The 22788-nt window shown below is 42.7% G+C and overlaps 1 protein-coding gene across 5 annotated transcripts; it reads left to right on the top strand.

Annotated features, from left to right (window-relative positions):
• Window positions 1-3643: 3643 nt before the first annotated feature.
• Window positions 3644-22480, top strand: AKTIP (AKT interacting protein). Of its 5 annotated transcripts, XM_050922573.1 has the most exons (11): window positions 3654-3735; window positions 4785-4931; window positions 6594-6709; window positions 10076-10281; window positions 13016-13080; window positions 13160-13260; window positions 14354-14442; window positions 14520-14618; window positions 14913-15020; window positions 17696-17756; window positions 21552-22480. In XM_050922573.1, exons 3-11 carry the CDS (start codon window positions 6668-6670, stop codon window positions 21660-21662), a joined length of 882 nt encoding a protein of 293 aa, XP_050778530.1. In that variant the 5' UTR covers window positions 3654-3735; window positions 4785-4931; window positions 6594-6667; the 3' UTR covers window positions 21663-22480. The 5 variants fall into 5 exon arrangements, with proteins under 5 accessions (XP_050778532.1, XP_050778529.1, XP_050778533.1 ...); XM_050922575.1 differs by lacking the exon at window positions 4785-4931 and having other exon boundaries at window positions 3644-3735; window positions 21555-22480; XM_050922572.1 differs by lacking the exon at window positions 4785-4931 and having other exon boundaries at window positions 3644-3735.
• Window positions 22481-22788: the final 308 nt, after the last annotated feature.

Below are 22788 nucleotides of genomic sequence, written 5' to 3'. Positions count from 1 at the left end.
TCTGACCTGATGCCAAGTAACCTATGTTCATTTTATAAGTACTGTAGTAATAGTAATAATAAATATATATATATATTTTTGCTTAAACCTTTCATCTCAAAAGATCTCTAGATGCTTTATAGACTTGATGGGCAGCAATCAACCTCCTCTGAGGTGGAACATAGCAGTCACTGTGCACCAGCAATAGTTTTTAGGCAGGTAATTGAATAATACTAATATGATTATAGATCTAACTGTAATAAATACAATGTACTATGATCATAGTTTTAATAATAAGATCATAAAAGTTAGAGATGGAAAATCCATCATTAGGTCATGAAACCCATTGTCCTGAAAGTAAGGATAAAAAAAGATGGTTCCTTAATAGATGTATCGGATATTAACTGGACACATTAGATCTTATTCCAAAAAGCCAGTAAGAAGGCACATAAGGTGAATTATTTTATCGTGTGTGTGTGTGTATATATATATATATATATATATATATATATATATATATATATATACACACACACACACACATACCCTACCTAAATAAAAAGTTTAAAATTACAGTGTACTTGGTGTTTGTAATGTCAAAAGTATGGTACTAAAGAAAAGTTTTCTTCTACTAGGGATACTTGCCTTGCCTCTTGGTACAAAAGTTAAAATGTGAAAATTCTGCCTAAAGTTATCATTGTGATACATCTATTCAGCACTGTAAATGTACAGAATGTTGTACACGACTCACACTGGGACATGATCCATGCCCTAGAGAGCTTGCAGTATAAGGTGCTGATCTTGCAGAGGGATCTACTCAGATAGACACACCCTGCAACGTCCCACTGATTTAGAACTTGGATTGGGACCTAATGCAGACAAAACACAAGTAGGTGGGTATGGAGAGATAAATGTAGAAAGGATTTCTGTAAGAAATGGACTTTAAAGAAGAGACAGAAGGAAGAGAGACAAGGCTGTTAGCAGAAAAGAGGTGGGAGACTGTTCTAAGTGTAGTGGACACAACATGAGAAAAGGCATCATTCTGAAAACAGGAGAAAGGAATGAGTGTATGAAGCAAGACAGTAAGTAGAATGAACTTATGACAGGAATTTAGGTAGCGGCGAGATTGTATAGGACTCTGAAGGTAAGAATGAGGAGCTTGAATATGATGCAATAAAAGACAAAATCAAGAAGGGCAGTAGTGGTATGGTTGGAACAAGAGAGGAATAGGACTTTAATGGCATTTGGAAAGATTTAGAAGCAGCATTTTGAAGATAAGCAGAGAGGAGAAGGTTATAATAATCAAGACAACTGATGACAAAGGCATGAGCATGTTGGTGATATGACAGAGACTTAAAAACCTGTATTTATTTATTTGTCATTTTCCCTATAATTTGTATACTTCAGGATGGCATGGATTTTGTTGCCATTTTCCAAACCTTGACAAATAAATGGCATTAGCAATGGTATATCACTTTTGTAACTTCACTCTACTGGACTCAGAGAAAGACCTAATTAGGAATAAGAACAGATTCCGTTGAGTTTCATTCATGTTTTGCTTATCTTATTTTGCAGCTGTGTAGGGCTAAACTCTATTGTAAGTAAAAACTTTTCACTGATACTTATGTATTGGAAACTGGTTTGTGTTAGTTAGTTGTCAGAAAAAGATTATTTTAGTATTTGCTATGTATGCTTTGCCAAGAATCTGATGGCTCATTAGGAGAACCAATAAAAGCTGAAAGTATTCAGGTTGCACAAACATTTTCTTAGATTATGTAACACCATTAATTATAGCTCCCCAGAGGAGTTCCTGAACTGATTAAAATAATACTTTACAGCTTATTGATTCTAATGAAAAGAAGACTGTCCTATTTTATCCCTTTCTTAGCTATTGCAGTTCTTGTATGTAAAGTCCAGTAAAATTATACTAAACTGGTATCTCTAACCCTATTAGAAAGGGTTATAATTATATATCTGGACAATGTATTTAGTACTGTGGGTAGATGAGTGTTGTTTATCTAGCCCCCTGTGGTGATTTTTGTATATATCTGAATTAAAAATCCATGTAAGGAACATTTATATTCAAGACTGATTCTTTAATGGAAATAGCACACTTCCTTTCTTGACTAAGCAATCTCGCAGAAGCCAGGGCACATTAGCGCTTGTCACAGCAGCTTTTCACCTCTGTTCAAATCTGTTTTGGATTACAAGAGAAGTAAGTATATTGGTTTTAATACAGCCACTAATGGGTCTTTGCCTTCACCACAAAATGACCACAATTTAACCATATTTGCAGTTTATTGCTAGGCAAAGGTCCAACTGTAGAACACCAGAGAGATCCCAGGTCAGATATGAAGAGCTGTCAGAGCGTTATTCTTAAACCTCTCACCCTCTTGTCTTCTCCCATATAAGGGCCTGATTCCCTGTAACCCTGTAGTCACTGAATGTACAATAGCGAAAAGCAAATCTAGAGTGGGTATCAAACATCGCCAGATCAGAATGGTAGTCTCTTCTATTATACCACTGCAAAGTGAATGTAAGTGACTCTATGCAATGCAGGGAAATGGTTACAGGCCCAAAGAGCCCCCCTACCTGAATAGATGTGCAGACGAAAACATGCTCTCTGGAATAGCACTCTCTGCCATGCCCTAGCCACTATGCAGTCTCCTCAAATCTCCACTAGAGCAATGCTCCAGTACAAGATGCCTGGTCTGGCGACTGCCCACGTGCGGAATTATATGAACCCCGTGCAGGTTATTAGGAACTGCAGGTGGGTGCACCATGAGCAAGGGCAGGGAAGTCTATTGAAGAAAGGGTGTCACCGGGGACGTAAGAAACAGGACCGCAAATTGGCATCACTGCGTCACCAACAAAGCAACCGCGAGTCCGCCCCTGCTTTGTAGGAGAGTCTGGTCTTGCTAAACCACGGCGTCCCTCCGCTCAGCGCGCCCAAAACTGCGGGCGCGGGCTTACGCCGGCGGAGCCGCACAGCCGTGAGCTAAAACCCGGCTCTCCTCTCCCAGGAGAAGCCCGGGACCCGCCCCCTGCCTTGCGGCAGCTCCGGCTGCGTCACCGGAGGGCCGCCAGCGGCTCAGCGGGTGAGTGGAATCGGGACCCTCGCTGCGACAGGCCGGCGGCTAGGAGCAAGGAGCTGGGCCTGGCTCTCTCCCAAGGGTGGGGCAGGTGGAACAGCCACAGCCCCGCCCCAGCCAGTCACAAGCACGGCTGACCCCACTAGTCCCACCCTTCAGCAAGCGACGGCTCTGTCAGCCAATCGCTATCACAACCGTCGGCGGAGGGCCGTCCTATCAGCCAATCGAAATAATTTATCCATTTACCCCGCTCCTGGGGAGTGAAACTTGTATCGGCCAATCGTTGTCATTCACAAGATCAACAATGCATATCCCTAGTCACCCATAGCCGCACTAAAACCTCCCCCAAGTGCTCTAGCCAATCGTCATCGTCCTCATTGGCGACGGGCAGCGTACCTTGGTAACAGGTTGCGGCCGCGTTTTCAACGTCATAGGAGGAGCGGAGTTTGTGATTGGCCAGTGTGGTAGTCCCCGAACCGCAGTCACAACACTGCCCACACGGCCGGCCTGTGATTGGTTGACTCTGCGGCCAATGCGTGTCAGAGGCCGGCCGGATATTGCTGCTGGGGGCGGGTGTTAGAGCTGCGGACGGGGTGAGGCAGGACGGAGGTGCTGGGGGGGACTTGGCCGCGCTGGCAGTGGAGTGTCCGCGGAACTCGTGCGGGTGAGTGGGGCCTTGGAGCCCCCCTGGACAGTGGGAAAGAGCGAGAACGCGGGGTGCCCCCTTAGAAATAGCACAACGACGGCGGCTGGGCGGAGACAGTCTCCGCAGGAAGGCGAAGGCGCTGAGGGACCCGGCCCCTGTTTGGTGGGCGGGGCTGCTGCGGGGTAGGTGACTGGGATGCTGTGGCGGCAGCGGGTGGGGCTGGGTGCGGCCGCTGCAGGGGCGGGGCGGGGCGAGACTGCCGCCAGGGGCAGCCGGTGTGCTGCGCGCGGGGGGTGGGGGGCTCCTGGCTCTGCTCTCCTCGTGGCTGAGGCGGCGGAGGGTCGGGCCCGCTCCCCTCTCAGGTGCGGCGGAGCGGGGGTCCGGCTGCCAGCGGCTCGCCTGCCCCGAGGGAGCGCCCGGGGACGTACGCGTTGGAGGGAGCGCGCGGGGCGCTGGCCCGGGTGGGTGAGTCCAAGCACTTGCCGTTATTTCCCCCTCAGCTCGCACGCGCTCGTTTTCAAAGCGGTAACCGCGGCCCCTGCTGTGTCTCTGGCCACCTCCGGTGCCTGCCAGCTGCGCCCCCGTGACCTCCACGTCCTCCTCCGTGCTCCCTGAGCTCAGGTATCCCCGCCCTGGCTTCTAAAACTGCCCATTTGGGGGAAGCTTCCTGAGCCTAATGAGCGGAGGCTGCTGCGTGCTACCCGGGCAGCTCTGCAGGGCAGACACTCCTCCGGCTGGTGCAGCTTCACTAGTGCTCTAGGGCAGGGCACAGTTACCCAGTAAAGCGGCTGGCACATGAGAACTGCGACTGAGGCACTGGGAGGCCTTTCCTTTGTGTAAAGGTGTGACCGCCATACTGCCTTGAGGAAGCAGAGTCACAGACAAGTGTGACTGCTCAGAGATGTCTCAATAGGCCTGTTCGTTCAGCATTTCTTATGCTCAACGATTGTATTGGAGCCCCCAGATAGATATTTGTTGGGATCAGAAGTGTGTGTTTGAGGGGGCAGGGGGAGAAAACAGGGATGGAGCTTATTCCCTGTATCTTGACTCTTGAATGTGTCTTGCAGATCTGTTGGCTGGAGGGGTCACGCAGGAGAACCTGTTCATAAGGATGTGATTGCAAAGTCATAATCTGGGTGGATGGATGGCTTGAAAATGAGTAGATGAAGTTTGAGAAGAATCAAAATCTGAGAGCTTCTCTGAACACCATTCATGTAGTAACTTTAATTGCACCTCTACCTTAATATAAGGCTGTTCTTGGGAGCCAAAAAATCTTACCGGTGAAACTGTGTTATACTGAACTTGCTTTGATCCACTGGAGTGTGCAGCCCCACCCCCCTGGAGCATTGCTTTACCATGTTATATCCAAATTCGTGTTATATCGGGTGGCGTTATATTGAGGTAGTGGTGTATATAGTTAAATCAGTGAAACACTTAGTGTGGATGAAGTTATAGTGATATAAAATGGTTTTATTTGTAGCTAGTTGAATATATCAATTTTTTTCTTTTAAAAAGCAGGCAGATATAGCTTTGCAGAAATTTTGCTGAATTTTCATGTGTCTTACAAGTGCTGCTTTAAGCTTAAAGGGGTATTATTTCCTAGCTTACCTGGCTGAATGGACTCTAATTGTGTAATGAAAAACAGGACTTTTAGTCCTGACTCAGACTAGCCACTCGTGATTGCTTGATCTGGGGAAAAAGCTATTATAACAGCTATAAAAGAAATGGACAGGCATTAATGGTGAATTGACTCATGGATCATTATCCTACAGATTCATATAGAAGTTTATATAAAACTGTTCCAAAATGCTTTAGAGAGACAAGGTAGGTAAGGTAATATCTTTTATGGACCAGCTTCTGTTGGTGTGAGAAACAAACTTTTGAGCCACACACAGAAGTTGATCCAATAAAAGATATTACTTCACCCATTTTATCTCTTTAATATTCTGGGACTAACACAGCTACAACTACGCTGCATACCAAAATACTTTAGTTACTATAACTAGAGATGGAGAAACCAGAAGAAACTGGGGAGAGAAATTCTAAGTTGGAAAGAGGTGGAGAAACCAGAGAAGAGTGGTGCCAGACACACCCAGTAGCTAAAATCTCTTTAAAGGAGATAAACTGATGTTAAATGAGTAGGGGGAAGGGGAGTAGTAGAGGTGGGGATCAAAATGGTAAGTGTCTCAGTGAAATTCCCAACTCTACTGAAGTACTTTCTATTAGGACCATTGATCATACTAAGTCCATATTGTGCTTTTTGTAATGGAACACAATTTAAAAAGAGAAAAGGCTGCAGAAAAACTTCTGGATTCTGTGACTTTATCTATTCCTGGATGCATTTCTATGCAAATGAAAACAAAATGTCACACATGATGAAAGCTCAACAAGCTCAATTCCTTCATTGGGAATGGCAGACACTCTTCGAACTCATACTCTTAAAAGGCTTGCAGAGTCAGTTGATCAAAACCAGGGATGGAAAAACTTTCCCAAGCTACAGAATAGCCTATTAGAGTGCCATCCATTGTTTGTTGGGTAGCTTAGTTAAGTCCAACTGTTTTCTTGCATTTCCCGTTGGGAAGTTGCAAGCCTGTCCAATGTCATCTTTGCAGAGAGGAGAGTGCAAACAGGGATGGAAAGAGAATGGCTGAAAGATGCTGTATACGTTCAAATATTTCTCTTGGTCTTATGACTGTTTTGAAATATTTTGGAGAGCTTTTGAGCTAGTTTAGGTTGATTACTATTACACAAACTTGTGTTTCTGAAGTTCCGAATTAATATTGTAATATTGTCCTAATAAGCTAACTAGGTCTGGCCTAATTGTGTTGGAATCTTGTTTGAACACTCTTTAACATCTAATTCTGTATGGTTTTTAGGCTAGAAAGTGACATCGAAGTGCTGGAGAGGGTCTGGAGACAACATTTGCAGCCCTTTACTTGGGATACAAGTTATGAACCCTTTCTGGAGCATGTCTACAAGTTCCTCACGCAAGGTGGATATTTTAGTCAACAGTATATGCGTTGTTAATTGTTCACCTCTTATCAAGCTGTACTGCGTAATATCACAAAACAAATTGACATTTGATCAAAATATAAAGTCTGTAACTGTCTAAAGTGACTTAAAATGAAGCCTCAGAATCTATCTTGAAAAAGAAATCTTGACAAGATAGTGTTATCAAAGTGCTGTGGATTTCTTGACTCTCACCTATACAGCCATGAGGTAAACATACAGTAGCTCTGCTTAGTAGAGTCTGTAAAAACTGAATCCTCTAATTGCAGTATTATACTTAGGCAGAGATTGCAGTATAAGTCAGTCTCTTCATAGGAAACTGAAATCCATGACTACCTCATCAAGAGGTGGATATTAGTAACTTGAATCATGTTGAGTCTTATCCAGGTTCTTGCAGCTGTGGTACTGTGGGCCAAGCTTTAACTAGACATTTGTTGGACATAAGGTATATACCTGGGACTTCTGTGTCTCATTGACCTAAATGATGAGCAAAAATAGCAGGCTTCTAAAAGGTCAGATTGTTAACATTTGTCTTCTGTTAGCAACTCTTTGGGGGAAGAGAGCAAGCAGTGCTCTTCAACATGGTTCTCTCTCTTTCTCTGGTCCTTCACTCCCCCACCCCCAGACTAGTGCTGGAAAATAGCAAAACTATGGATTGCCTTCTATGTTTGGCAAGTCCTGATTGTCATTGTTATGAATCCAAAAGCTGAATGCCTCTCTAGCATGCAGTTAGGGCCATGTCAATTAAATATCTTGAAGTTGGACACTTGGGTGGCCATATTTGAGTGCAGATCTGAGAGTTCTTCCTCTGTGCTATGTCTTTTTTTAAATAACTACCATCTGTAATAGATCTACTTTATATGCAGCTCTGAATGTGAAAAAAGCCATGAATAAAACTACTGGAAAAGGTTGCTGCTGGGTAGAATACTTAAGATTCTGTATGGTATCTTGAAAATTTGAATAATCTACGGTGAATGTACCATCTTAAAAAAATTAGTGAAGCACCTCAGATTTACATAAAATCTTGTCGGAAGTGGTTTGCCGAGGTCTGGAGACTTTCCTCACCCCCTTAGTCGTGAGGACACTTCTGTGTTGAGTTCTAGTTCTAAGCAAGGTAGACAGAATATCCATGTTATTCAAATGGATAGTAAACTAAAGAGATGTTCAATACAGGCAGTACTCAGACTTACGACACAATTGGTTCCTGCAAATTGCGTCGTAAGTCAAAATGTCGTAATTCAGAACTGCAATCCACTCCATTGCGGGACCAAGCATCATAGGCTAAACCAATTGTCATAAGTCAAATCAGCGTCGATTCAGAGATGTTGTAAGTGCCGTTCGTCGAATGTTGTAAAGTCGAGGACTGCCTGTACTAGTGTGAAGCAATCCCTTTGGTCAAAGAAGTACCACACAGGCTTTAACAACTTACATATACTCCTGAGGGAATTCTATGCCAAAAAACTTAAAATTCTGCATATTTTATTTATAAATAAATAAATGTGAAGGTTTCAGCATGGCAGTGAGGAGCATAGGGCACTGGCTGCATGGAGGTGGGAAATTACCCTGCAGCCCAGCCTGGCCCCCCCAACTGCCTTCCTACTCTTGTGCACACACACCCCATACACGCTGCCCCTCCCCCCGTGGGCATGGATTCGGTGTTGAGGCTGCACCTGATCCTGACATTGCAGGGGGAGGGGGGAAGGAATTAGACTCTGTAGGGGGTACTCAGGTGAAGAATGGATGGGACTCAGTGGAGAGGAGTCTGCATGGTGGGGGTGTCAAGGTGGAGTGGGGCTTGGTGTGGGAGTGGTCTGGATGCTGAGGGAGTGGGACTTGGTGTGTGGTGGAGGGTATGGGGAGTTTTGGATGCATTGGGCTTAGGTGGATCAGGGAGCATTTCCCTGTACAATGACCAACTCCTCCTCCCACCCACAGCTGGGGAGTGATGGGGGCAGGAAGTGGGATGGATGTGTGTTTGTGGAGCTTCCTGCAGCTGGGGGAGACTTCTGGAGGTGGGTTGGACCTGGCCCTGGCCGGGAAGAGGAAGTCCCATCCTCCCCAGCCTAGCTGGGACTAACAGCTGAGCCCCGCACAGGGTAGACACCACCGGCAAGGGCATCCCGTCCCCATGGTGATTTACCTCTGTCGGCTGCTCCAGGCACCCAAAATGACGCACCTGTGGTGCTGGAAGAGGGGCCTGCCTTCTCTTGTGGCTTCCCTGTCAGCGGTTAGTTTTCTTCAGGGAAGCGAAGAAATCTACAGGGGACGTGAATTTTGCGCATGCTCAGTGGTACAGAATTCCCGCAGGAGTATATGGAACAATCTGTCTAACATGTCATTATTTGTCAGAAGGAAAAACTACTAAAAGTTCAGTCTGAGGGCTGTTCAGTCTTTTACTTACAAAATTCTCAGCAATGGTGGAAGTTGTAGGTCAGTTCACAGACATTTTACAGAAGACACCAAACAGTCGCGTGGTAACTTTCCATCACTAAAACTGTAGTTTAAATTCTAACCAATACCCCAGCAGTCTGTGTCTTGGCCTACCCACTGAACCATAATTAAGTTCTCCCATATGTGGACTGAACGCTTTCTCAGGTCTTTTGACTGCTTAGCTGCAGTGGTGATTATTTCCTCAGCAAAATAGAAAGCATAATGGTCTTTAACTGGTTAATATAGTGAATACTTACAAATGACGCATGTAAAATCTGTATTTTTGTGTGGACAGCTGAAGGACTATGGGCAGCCCAGGCCGTCTAATGTGATGGTTTAAAAACAATGAGGGTAGAGTAGTATAATCTACCCAGTTGTGCTGTGCCTGCCTCAGCACAAATATTTCCCACAGAAGTGGGAGGCATTCTTCCCTTGAACTCATTGCCCCAGAATGTTCCATTCTCTCACCTCTTCTTTACTATACTAATCACTCATATATTTAAATTGCAGAGAGACTTGTTAGTGGAATTGAAGTGGTTCATGTCAGTACATTGAGTGTTAGAAATGAAGACTGACGTGGAAGCTGACATTACCCATCAGTTTCTAATTTAATGCTGTGGAGGTGTAATTTGCTTTAATCTACAGCTTTACTGCCTACTAGGAACTAAAGCAGTGTCGGCTCGGAGTTCAGCGAGTGCCTGTAATAAAGAAAATATGTAAGGAAGCAACTTGTATGGAGTCTATGACTATGTAATAACTAGTAAGGTGAAGTCTTTCAAACCGAATTAAACTTCATTGGTATATAATTGAATAGAAGCTTTAGCTTGCAGCCTAAACTATTCAGTGTTTTATAAAATATAAACTTGAAATGCTAATATATATTGTATTTTTGTATTTAACGTGTATATGTATTTAACAGAGACCTGAAACTGAAGAAAAGACTCTGACTGGAGAGTTGAGAACCAGTCCTCCACGCACCTCTACAAAGAAACAGCTGCCTTCTATTCCAAAAAATGCTGTGCCGATGACCAAGCCTGCTTCTCCTGCCCCTTCATCCCAGTCTACAAATGGAACACATGCCTCCTATGGGCCTTTCTACTTGGAATACTCTCTCCTTGCGGAATTGTATGTTGCTTTAGTTTCAAAATATTTCACCTTTTTAGCTCACTGGTCTTGTACTTCAGAAAACTAAAACACAATTGCAGGGAGTAGCTTTAGAAACAGTTCTTGTATGGAACTTATAAAACCATACCCAAGATGCTCATTTAAACACTAAACTCTGCAAAACTAATATAGTGTTTTATCTTGGAGAGGAGCTATTCTTCTAGCTATAGCTTTGGATGGTCCTCTTGTACATATCAAACTTAAAATCCAAATATACCGGTCTTGGGCATTAGGCAGCCTCATAAGATTAATAATGCACACTAAATTGCTTTTAGGAAGAAAATATCCTTTTTTTTTTTTTAAAAAGGATAGCTTAACTAAAAGCCAACAAATGTCCAGCAGGAAGGTACCATGCTATCATCCTAATCTCATCACTGGCAAATATGGGAGGTGTATCAGGGATAGAGTAACCATACATCCTGTTTTGGCCGGGACAGTCACTTTTTTAAGCCCTGTACCGGCTGTCCCTACTCTTTTGGCAAAAATGAGCATTTGTCCCATTTGTTCTTGTCAGCTTGATCAGATTGCAAGAGCAAACAGAACAAATGCTCACTTTTGTCAAAGGGTGCAGAGGAACATGCAGTTGGGGAGCAATAATACCACCCTGCGTAAGGGGGAGGCAGGACTCGGGCAAGCAGTGATGCCAGCTCCAGCCTGGCATGGGGGTCAGCCCCACATAGGGAGAGGGGGTGGGGGTCAGGCTTGTGGCTTGGGCCAGCCCAAGGTGGCGGGTGTTTGGACAAGAAGCTGAGGAAGGGCCCTCAGACTAGTCCCATGTGGTATTCTGTTTTTCCCTTTGGGAAATATGGTTATCCTAATAGGGATTCCCATACTTTCCCATACTGTGGACTATTCCTCAGTCATGTGTGATCAAATGCGCAGCAACTTAAGTGGATCCTTACATGGAAAGTAAATATTAGGAAAATCATCTTCTAATGAATTTTACCATGAAATTTATAAGAGGAGGAGCCAGTGAAATGTAACTAGTCAGCTTTCCATGGACCACCAGGAAATGCTCTGGACCACTGCTCCATGGATCAGTCTAGGATCATGAGTGTAGGAGGGAGCATAAAATGCAAATTTGTGTGATGTCAGATTTTTCTTCTTAGTTACATAACTTGTCTAATGATTTCATCTGCTGCATTCTGAGCTATGAAACAGATTTCTGAATGCAATTCCCCTGAGCACTGGTGCAATGCTAATTTTGAAATACACTTTTTCCATTTAAAAATCTTACACTGAAGATGAGAACTCCTTTTTTTTAGTTCTATTTACATACACTTTTTCATGCTGTGGGGCTCTAGTTAATCTTCTGACAACCTGAGTTTATAACATCTTAATCAATTTAAGATGCCAGTGTCATGGAGTGCAGCGGAGAATAATGGTCTCCTGTTGCTAAGCAATTGCTGATGGCATTATGGAAATCCAAGTCTTAGGCACTGATATAACAAAAGTTGTGTTTTTTTTGTTTTTTTTTAAAGGGGTACTATAACAAATTGTCATCTAACTTTGATGCTGGTACAGTCAGACAGTTGTTCACTAGTTCATTGTTGGCCTGCTGTGTTCAGCTTCAAACAGACTTGTGCAAGTGCCAACTAATAGGAGAAGCCTATTTATAAATTGCTTTAGCTGAATACTGTAAGCGTTCTCTTTCAGTGAACGGCTCAGTAAAATTCTATTTAGTATTTCCAACACCATGTTGGAAACATACCAATTTTTTGTTTCCACTCTCAGGGAACAGCAAAAATGTTGCATTGTGCTCTTATCCACTCTCAGCATTGCAATGCTATTTCCATGATATAATGGTGTGTACTAAAGGGCAAAAACAATAGAGGAAGGCGAGGGAAAAAATCAGTTGTAATCCATTGGACAGGAACACCTTAACTCCATGACAAAAAATAGAGGGCTCAGTTCAAATTTATGTGATCAGCCGTAAATGACTGGGGAGTGGGAAAGGGGAAAATAGGGGTCAAAACTCTTACTTTGGTGATTCAACCCTCATTTTCTGCTTCTGGTACTCTTGAGGCCTTACTTGTCTAAAATACCTTCTTGCGCTTGCCTGCCCTCCTTGGTTGGCATCTTCACTTGCCCTGTTCTGTTGCTGTGCCACTTCCCCCTTGACCTACAGTAGTTACCATGATTATGACTGAAAGCATTGTTTAAATTTCAAGTTAAAGCTTTGGTTAACATTAAAAAATAGAACTACAAGCAGTTTCATTCACTACAGCTGCTCCAAATCCCTCTGTCAAATTATGGTTATACAGATACATTTTCTTCTTTATAAAATGTCTCTACCATTGCTGTGTAAGAGACACACAAATGAGAGAAACTGACTGTGTATAGGAGAATGAAAATGACTTGATCCAATGCTGACTTGGTAAATATATTACTGAAAAATGAACTTTCCCTCCTAATCTTTCATTTCCAGTAATCTTGAACGAGAGGTGTAAGAATTTCCTGCCAGTATCTCTTTAAATGGGGGGAGGGAAAGTGGATTCTTTAGTTCCTTACCCCTGCCCCCTGTGAGCACATCCGCCCTTGGGATTGGAAGGGAAATATTTCTAAGAGTCCCTTGTTGAGATATTGGCAGCACAGCTGTGGCCTTTCTTATGTACTGGGAAGTTTTTTGCAGAGTGCATATGCTAATCCAGTCCTCATACAGCTCTTTATCCTAAATGACTGATTATTATTACAGCACTTTGGTCGTAAAGCAGAAGCTGCCAGGAGTTTATGTGCAACCATCTTACAGATCGGCATTAAGTAAGTTTAGGGGTAGATCTTTTATTTTACTGTATTTAAGGCATTTTGCACCAACTCATACAACTCTTCTCCCTTGCAGTGTGGTTTGGAGTGATATTCATAAGACATGGCCTCTACCAGGATGGTGTGTTCAAATTTACAGTCTACATCCCTGATAATTACCCAGATGGTGACTGCCCAGTAAGTGCTGGAGTAATCTGACAACAATCGTGAAATCTTAGTTTTCTTTTATGGTGTTGGAGAATGGCATTTGTTCAGTTCCTGGACTGGCTTTGTTCACTGGTTGGTGAAGGTTAGGAACACGCTTCTGACTGGTTTGTACACTCTTACTGTCAGTGGAGGATCATCTTGTTACTCTGTAGCAACTTCTGTGTCTGCATAGGGTGTGGGGCTGACTTTCAGGCTCTACCAGGCGTCTAAATTAGAGGTTTAAGACCTGCATTGTGGTAACTGTAATTATGACTCCCTTAAAGGAGTGGCTGACTACTTGAAGTATTTTCTTGACTATTAAGTGTGGGTGAAGTTGGGAATGGAGCTGTCGTCTGCTTCTTTGTTTCAGTAATTTCATGTTTCCTTTTGGTGTGTAAAACGAAACAATATTCCTGTGCCTTTGTGCAACTGGAATACTTTTGTTCCTTCCTAGGATCAAACTTTTTAGGACTGTCAGCAGAATATTCTTGCTTATGAAATTGGTCTCCTCTGTCAATATGATTGCTTTCAGAGCACAATGAAGATGTGCTTAGCCAGGTTTTGTAATTTTTTTATGATGTTGGCAGAACATTACAGCCACAAACTCCTGAAGGAAACAGTTTAATTAACAGCTTTAAAGAAATAATTTCAATACCTTTTTTTAAAGGTACAGCATCAGTGGGGAAACTATATCAAAGAGTTGAAAATGGTTAATTCTGTACCTGTTCCTAGGTCCCTTTGCCAGTTTTGGGTTTCTAATAGGAAAATTATTTTAAACTAACTATGCTAACTTACACAAGCAATAGGGGAAACAGTGAACTGGCCAGACACAATGCCATCCAATGTTCAAAGTGAAACCAATTTCCATTTCCGACTCTTCCCCCCCCCCCCCCCCATTCAAGCAATGTGAGAGGTTGCTTCTAACAAAAGTAGGAGAGGTCCCCTTAAGGATTTGGGCACCCATTTACAGGGTCCTAAAAACCATAAAAGCACATCTAAGTGAAAATTGGTCATAAATCAGATGATAAACCATAGTCTTGAGTAATTTCACTAAAGCAATTTTTTGAACTTCTCTCTAAAACAGCGATTGGTGTTTGATCTACCAGTCTTCCACCCACTAGTAGATCCCCTCTCAGGTGAATTAGATGTGAAAAGAGCATTTGCAAAATGGAGGTGAGTACTAATGTACTGGTGTCTAATACAGAAATGCTGTACCTCTGTCCCTCACTAACGAACTACTCTCTTCCTAGGCGAAACCATAATCACATATGGCAAGTACTAATGTATGCTCGGAGAGTCTTCTACAAGATTGATACGACCAGTCCTTTGAATCCGGAAGCTGCAGTGCTGTAGGTGTCATCCTAAACTGTTTTGGCTATGTATTTAGAACTTCATATTCTATTTTCATTAAGCTTTTTTTGTTTGTTTCTTTTCTTACAAAATACCTATGCCAGAGTCTATATTAAACAGCTAAATTTATTGTATCATTTTTAGCACCTGTTTATGGTATATAACATCAGCTAGCTGAACAAACTTAAAATACTCCATTTCCCCTAGCCTCCGCTGTCTTGTTGAAAAAACAAGACTAGTTTACAACTTGCTAATTTCATGTGGTGAAGTTTTAAGTAATGTCTCTCTTATAGATATGAAAAAGACATTCAGCTGTTCAAAAGTAAGGTGGTAGACAGTATCAAACTATGCAGCAGTCACTTATTTGATCAGCCTAAAATAGAAGATCCCTATGCAATTAGGTAAGTAGCCTATGAATTATACTGAATTCCATATGTTCTGCTGTTCTGAATTCAAGCACACTCAGTATAGCTTTTGAAGCCAAGTCATAGTATGGCCATAACTTCTGGTCTAATAACCCTGGCGGTTCCTTTCTTCTCATCCTTTACAAAAATCCCTGTATACGCACATGTGAATCAGGGTAGTTGACAGTTATACTAAGTAAAAGATTAATGCAGACTGACACAACATTGCTAGAGACAAGATAGTTGAGAGAATATTTTTTTATTGGACCAATTTCTATTGGTGAGAGAGAAGTTTTCAAACTTGCACAGAGCCCTTAAGGTCTGAGAGGTATTCAGCGTGTCACAGCTAAATACAAGGTGGAATGGATTGTTTTGAAATGCTTTAACTACTTATGCAAGGGACCATTCAAGGTGAAGTGCCCAGTTAACACCTCTCCAGTCAGGGGGCAGAAGGAGAAAAGTTTTGGGGCCAGTTTCCTCCAGGACACAACTGACTTCCTCCATAAACTTCAACATTAACAACTTCCCTCAGAACACCATCCTTGCCACCATGGATATCCCCTCACTGTACACCAGCATCCCCTCACAATGATCTCATTGCTGAGTGCTTCAAGTATTTACAAGACAATGGATAACCCTCATATATCCATCCCAAACACACCATCCAACTAATCCATTTCATCCTCACCCATATCAGTTTTTACGTTCACTAGCAAACACTTGTTCCAAGCCATGAGATCAACCAGAGTGGCTGCCCAGTAAGCCAACCTCTTTGTGGGCCACCTGGAAGAATTTCTGTACAAATGCACCACAAAACCAATGTATCTCAGGTATATCATTTGATATTTTCATCCTCTGGACAGACTATTGAAACTCATTGATAGGTTTCTACCACATCTCTTTAAACTCTCCCTAGAGTACTCCCACGCTAGCATCAACTTCCAGGAGACCATGATCGGCCTCAGCAACGGAACCCTACAGGCAACTATGTACAAGAAACCACCTGATCACCACACCTGTCTTTGCAGATCCAGTAACAGCCCCAGACACCAAGAGTTTGGTTATCTACAGCCAGGCACTCAGATACCACAGAATAAACTCTGAGGAGAAAGTCTGGGATATACACCTTAACACAATCATGGAGTGGGCCACTCAAATAGCCAGAGAGATGCTGTTTTGATGCTGTAATAAAATCCCCTCTCGCTGCACCTCTGGCTGTCACCATAACATGCAGGAATTCACTGGGTATCTTCAAACAATTACAACCCACAGTTGATGGGAACCACATCTTGAAAGAGAGCTTTCCCATACCCCCTGTCTGGTCATCAAACAACTTCCAGCCTCTCCAAGCTCATCATCAGACGTAAGTTTCCCACAGACCAGGACATACCAATTCAGTGACTCAAGACCCTGCCAGAACAAGTGATGCAAAGCTTGTTGTAGACACATTTCCACTGCTGTGATGATCAACACCCCGCCTCCCCCACAACACACCTGTCAAAATCCACACATCCTACACATGCCTGTCACATGTGGTGTTCCTCATCCACTGTGCTAAGTGCCCAAGTAACCACTGTGTGGGTGAAACCAGTCAATCACTACACTCAAATGAACTCTCTCAGAAAAACGGTAAGACAAACCCACAGAATATCACCTATGGATTAACACGTTTCACAAGTCAGTGACTCTCAAGCTGACCTCAGTCCTCATTCTCAAAGGAAATCTGCCCAACATCTGCAAAAGACAAACCTGGGATGTTAGTAATTTAACATTACTCAATACTAAACATGGACTGAATAGGTACACTGGATTTATAGCTTTCTACAATCTAGAACTCACTTAAAACCTCGAGCTCTCCCCTCCTTCCCCTCCCTCCCCCCTTTCCTCCTATATCTGGAGAGTTGTTTGTTAGGCCACTTCACCTTGAATGGTCCCTTGAAATGTTAGCTACTTATGCTAAGCCATCTATTCCACCTTTTATTTAGCTGTGACACTTAAAGTATATTTCCCAGACCTGAAGAAAAGCTCTATGCAAGCTTGAAGTATCTCTCTCCAACAAAAGTTGGACCAATAAAAGATATTACCTTATCTCTCCGGTATCCCGGGACCAACGTGATTACAACACTGCTAAACTAATATGTAACTTTCCTTACCAATTATCCATTAGATATTGGCTTTAGTGAATAACTAAAGAATCTGGTCACTTTAAGGGCACCTATGGAGCAAGTCTGGTGTTCAGATATTTACAAGTTGAACTTGCGTGCTCAGTTTGAACTGTTGAAGTGGCAATATAGCTCTGAAACTTAGCTTTGGTACTAGGAGTTAGAACTTTCAACTAGTCGCTGTTCGTGTATTTAGCATTTGGTGGTGAATTCCTAATTTTTGGTGCTGATATCAGCTGAAATTAGTATTTGGGTGCTTAACACTGAGCACACACGTATTGGCACACACGTGTTGGATGAGATCGGTGATGAGCCACTTTGTGGATTAGGTGTCTTTTCTCTCTTGATGTTGTTGAGGGGGAAACAAGGTTTTGCAGCTCACTTGAAAGCTCAGAGTAATGTTAGAAATCGTCCCACACTCATTGCTGTAACTTTTTCTGAAGTGGGTAGTTGGGTGAGGGAACATTTAAAGCAAAATGAAGTTCATAACACTTCTGCTTTCTTCTGTAGCTTTTCTCCATGGAATCCAGCTATACATGATGAAGCTAGAGAGAAGATGTTGACTCAGAAAGTATGTAGACAAAGTTCAACTTATTTATACTACAGTAACACTGAGTGTATTGGGCACTGTAGAGCAGGGATGGTCTTCATTTATTTTGTAAAGCGCTTGTAATCTATATAAAATCTTGCATATACCTGTAAGATTTTTATAAGTGGGTGTCAAAAGTTGGCCAGTTAAGTAAATGTCTTGCATTTCAAAAGCACAGAGCACCCAACAGCTCATTTACAAAATAATCCTGGCTACACAGTTCTTTGCTGCCTGGGAGCGCTGTTAAAGGTTCACGTGCTTTATTTCAAAGAGACATCAAGTGCTGGAAGTGATTGTTAATAACTAACACTAGCTACTGTCTGGTAGCCTGTCCGAGGTTGGATATATTGAGTATTGTGCTCCTGTTGCTTCAACAGGTGACTACTTAGCATCAACCCAGTCATTTTCTTCATTTGAGGAGACTTGTTACCTAATGACACATGAGTCAAAACTCCAGAACTTTCTAAGTTGATTACATGTAGGAACTCTGCTGGGAGGAGAGAAATGATTTACTAAAACTTGGATGCTGCTGCTATTCCCCTGGGGAAAGTGTCAGCTCAACAGCAGAGCAAAGAACACTTCTAGAACACTAGAAATAACTTCCCTAAACAATTTGGTCAATGCCATGGTTGCTTCATGTTATACAAAATATAAAGCACAAGCCATGGTGTTTTCTGGTCACTAGGATGCTGCTGTCAATCCCTATACCATGCACTTGTAAAAGTATGTTACTGTTGTGATATCTTTAGACTCCTACCATAACACTAGTCTAATTACACCCATCCAGCTGGACTACTGGGTAAACTCTGGACTTTGGAGATCAGGGGTAGCTACACTGGTAGCTTTTGAGCATGAGAACACCTTGCTGTGAAAGGCAGGAAATGGAGGAAGCTTGCTCTCTTTCAGTTTTATTTACTGTGAGGACAAGTCCCTGTTCCAAGGTGGTGCTCTCCAATGGAGCTCTTCCACCCTCCTAGCCCCCTCAATCAGAAGTGTCTATTGAAACTGAACCACATCCATGCATGGGAACCAACTGTGAAAACCTGACACAGCACTCTGAAGTGCAGCTTTACAGAGCTTTATCTACTTGCAGATCATGGGATTCCTATGTTGGTGGTATCCTTTTCTGACTGATGCATTGCAGATTTGCAGGATTACTGACTTGGGGAAAACCCTTCACCAGCTGGTGACTGCTGTTCTTCTGAGAAGCCTCTGATGGCAGTCCCTGCTGCTTCCTCTCCATGCATAAAGTCTCAGCTCTTGTGCTCATGTTCTCTTACCTGAACATAATCTTCTCTAATAGGCCTCAATGGTATGCTGGTTCTACATGCTATGTGGCAGTATTCTTTGCAACATATGACAGATGCTGGAGTGAGACTGCTCTTCTGCAAGTTCTAAGGCTGCAGGAGGATAACTTGAGAAATGCATTGTAGTTCTCTGGTTTGACTTTTTTCCCCCTTGTTCATCTACTCTTAGGGTTCTGGGAAAGAGATTAGGAAGTTTTACTCCATGGAACAACTGAGATATGCAGGAGAAGACTGCCTAGGGAGGCTTGGGGTTGTGCTGGTGGTAGAGGTGGGACTTACCACCACCACCACCACCACCACCAAAGTATATCAGGGCCACATCTGAACTTCACAACAAGCCTCTCTAGTAACTGGCTTACACCTCGAAGTTGGTCTGCAGCAAAGAGTGAGAGTCTTCATTCTTTTAAAATGGATGCCTAGGTCTTGAGCCGTCATTTGATCCCTCCTACTAATCTTATCAGAGTATGCCTTCTATAGAAACATTGCTAACAGCATTTAGTTGATTAAATGCCAATAGCAAAAAAGAACTCTGAGATCTCAATCTTTAGTGTCATTCTGCCACCTCTTGGCCAATTAAATTGATATACAATATTTCAAGTTTACTTAAATCCTACTACTACTGAGATTGAGACTTAGTAGATTTTAGAGGCGAGCCAAAATAGCTTGCTTCAAAACAGGAGGTGTTTGTGCCCAAAAAACTTGGAAACAGGGTCAGGCATGTTGAATTTTAAAGCACATAGGAGGGAGGACTTCACCTAGGATCTCTTGCTCTCAAACTGAAATCCACATTGCAGCCAGCAACTCAGCAGCTGATTTCAGGTGTGTACATTTTTTGTGTGAGAGGGGGTTCCTAGCACCTCCGCCATTTCTTGCTGTTTTGAACTGGCAGCTACCATTACCAGAGACGCTTGTTGTCGCTGCCTGACAGACTTTTTTTTCAGGGCTGCCTTCCTCCTGGAGACTCTGTGGGATTCTGCCAGCATGCTGACACTTCAAGATTAACTTTGTGAGGAACTAAGAAACCACTGGCGTACCTCCAAGTATCTGCTTTACTGTTAGGGCACTTCCTATACCCACGTGGATCGGTTAGCATTGTCAGGCACAAAGCTTATCAGCATGTGAAACTTCCACTGCTCTCCCATCCAGTGGGGTATGTCATCTTGCAGAACTGGTGCCTTGTCTAAATGTGACACAGTGGGCGTACACATAGGCCTCTCGATACTAAAAGCCTAAGAGGAGTCTACTGCACAATCCACAGCAACATGGTGGATAGAGAGATGCATCCTGTCTATACAGAAATCTGAAATCTGATCCCCCTTTGATCCTTTGCTAGATGCTAAAGTGAATATGGAATCTTCAGAAGATGCCTTAGCCCCTTGCCTGTTGCCAGCTGCCATTTGCTAATCTACCATCTCCCTCAATTCCAGTCCTTCCTTCTGCTTGCTCATTCTCACTTCTACATCGAACTTAGTTAAGGTTTTGAAGTGGTGCATCTTGTGTTCTACTGTTACATGGCCTTCTAATACTCATGCATTAGTTTAGAGGACCCCTTACTACAAGATTGGCATTCTTTATCACTGTTAGATTTATTTAGGACCCTGGAATCCTCTCTGGGTTTGGGAGGGTGCCCTCTGCCTCTAGCACACTAGGATGCTGTGGTGTTCAGAAGCCTTCAAGAAAGCTGTTATAGTCTTCAAACCATGGATCCTACACAGTAGTGCCACTATACTCGTGGATGAGTATACTATAATAGGACCAACTTGAAGTAAAAACAGAACAAACCTTCTTACTGTTAGTGTACCTTTGCTTAGCTGTAAATGGGATTGACTCGACTTGTGACTGCCACTTTCCCTACCGAAGTTGCAAAGAATCCTGTGGCACCTTATAGACTAACAGACGTTTTGGAGCATGAGCTTTCGTGGGTGAATACCCACTTCGTCAGATGCATGCATCTGACGAAGTGGGTATTCACCCACGAAAGCTCATGCTCCAAAACGTCTGTTAGTCTATAAGGTGCCACAGGATTCTTTGCTGCTTTTACAGATCCAGGCTAACATGGCTACCCCTCTGATACCTACCAAAGTTGTAAATGCTTGCCATGATAGGGTGTTGGGAATGGGCCTCAACAGAACAGAATAAAAATATTAAAGAAAAAATCAAAAAAACCCAGCTTCTAGCTTTAGGTGCAGAGTAGAGTAGCAAAAATGTACTGCAGCATTGAGATTCCTAGTGTCATACTTTGCATGTCTACGGCATTAACGATGTGTAGTGGCTTTCAGATTGCCAGGCTAGCAACATATCTTAAAAATAGTAGCTAGCTCCCAGTGCATTCATTTATAATAGTGTCCCTGTCTGAGAGGCAAGGATGGGTATAAAGATCTGCCAAATATAAAAAAGGGCATTTTTACACTTTAAAAAAAACACCACCACACCGTTTAGTGGGTTCTGACTCTAACTTTGTTCTGCCTAGAAGAAGCCAGAAGATCAGCACTGCAAAAGCATGCAGGTGTCTGGGCTGTCATGGGTAAAGCCTGGTTCAGTGCAGCCTTTCAGTAAAGAAGAGAAGACCATGCCTACCTAACTCTTCAGGACCATGATGCACAAAACACTTTCTGTAGGTGGAGGGAATGTAACGGACAGAGAAACGGCAAACTAGCAGTTTCCTTCTTGACAATGGATTAGTAAAAACTGAACGATAGCGGTGACTCAAGTAAACCTGCTCAATGGATTTTTGTGGACTCTTCTCAGTGTTTTACATATGCATTAAGTTTTAACAGCAGCCTGGAGGATGGAAGTATCTCTAAACATTGCAGTATTTCTATTAATGAAGGACTGCCTAGGATGGTAACTCCCAGGGCTCTAAAATGCCTGGAGGGTTTGTCTAAGCTTTTATTTTCCTTTCAGGAATAGCAATTTTGAATCTTAAGGAACTGGCAGAAGTATTAGCAGAAAAAACTGATGCCAGAGGTAAGCTGTGTTCCTATAAACTAATATAGCAGAGTTAAACACTATATTTAATGATTTTTAAATACATTGGTTTCTATTGTAAATACATTAGGATTTTAAATTGTAAATAGCGGGTTCAGTGACTCCAACTAGCACTTTCAAGAAAGGCAGAGCTGAGATTGGCACTCAGCATATGATATATATTACTGACTTGCAAATAGGTGTTGTCACTAAAGCGCACATTAGTCTGACAAGATGAGAGCAGAGTGTTAGGTTTACTAGGCTTTTATTACATAAACACTAAAAATCAAAGCTTTTATTGGTGGTTTTGATCTAATTAATAAAATCTTAGAGGATGTTAGACTTCCTATGTGTTAAGACTGCAGGGATTACTAGGCTAGTTTGACTAATGTGTGTTAATAGTGACATCTTAAAAAATAAAAAAAAAAATCATGTTAACCTTGCTGCATTGTTCCTTTGTTAACTACACAGTCTTGAAACAAATATCATAGCAGTTGTTGGTATGAAGACATCAGATATTACAGTTATCCTCTTCGTACGTAAATTAGTTCTGCCTACGTGCTTTGTCCAGGGTACTAAAAGGAATCCTTAGTCTTTTGTGCACACCAAGGTTTCAAATAGGAGATTTTTACCTTTGACGCTAATCCTTTAATGTGGGCCAGTCTGACATGGTCTGTTTTTATCCTTTTCTCATGCACTGACATACCTGCTTCAGTTCCAGTTTCAGACTCCACAGCCAG

The sequence above is a fragment of the Gopherus flavomarginatus genome, chromosome 14 (genome assembly GCF_025201925.1).
Source record: "Gopherus flavomarginatus isolate rGopFla2 chromosome 14, rGopFla2.mat.asm, whole genome shotgun sequence".
NCBI classification, from domain to species: Eukaryota; Metazoa; Chordata; order Testudines; family Testudinidae; genus Gopherus; species Gopherus flavomarginatus.
The sequence above is the reverse complement of the archived record's forward strand: the minus strand, read 5'-3'. Positions and strand labels throughout refer to the sequence as shown.

Bases quoted from the DNA above. Each gene is read 5' to 3' on its own strand.
- AKTIP (XM_050922572.1), top strand. From the start codon at position 6,668: ATGAACCCTTTCTGGAGCATGTCTACAAGTTCCTCACGCAAG. The intron at 10,282-13,015 runs GTATGTTGCTTT...TTATTATTACAG, and splicing joins TACTCTCTCCTTGCGGAATT to CACTTTGGTCGTAAAGCAGA. The intron at 15,021-17,695 runs GTAAGTAGCCTA...TTTCTTCTGTAG, and splicing joins GAAGATCCCTATGCAATTAG to CTTTTCTCCATGGAATCCAG.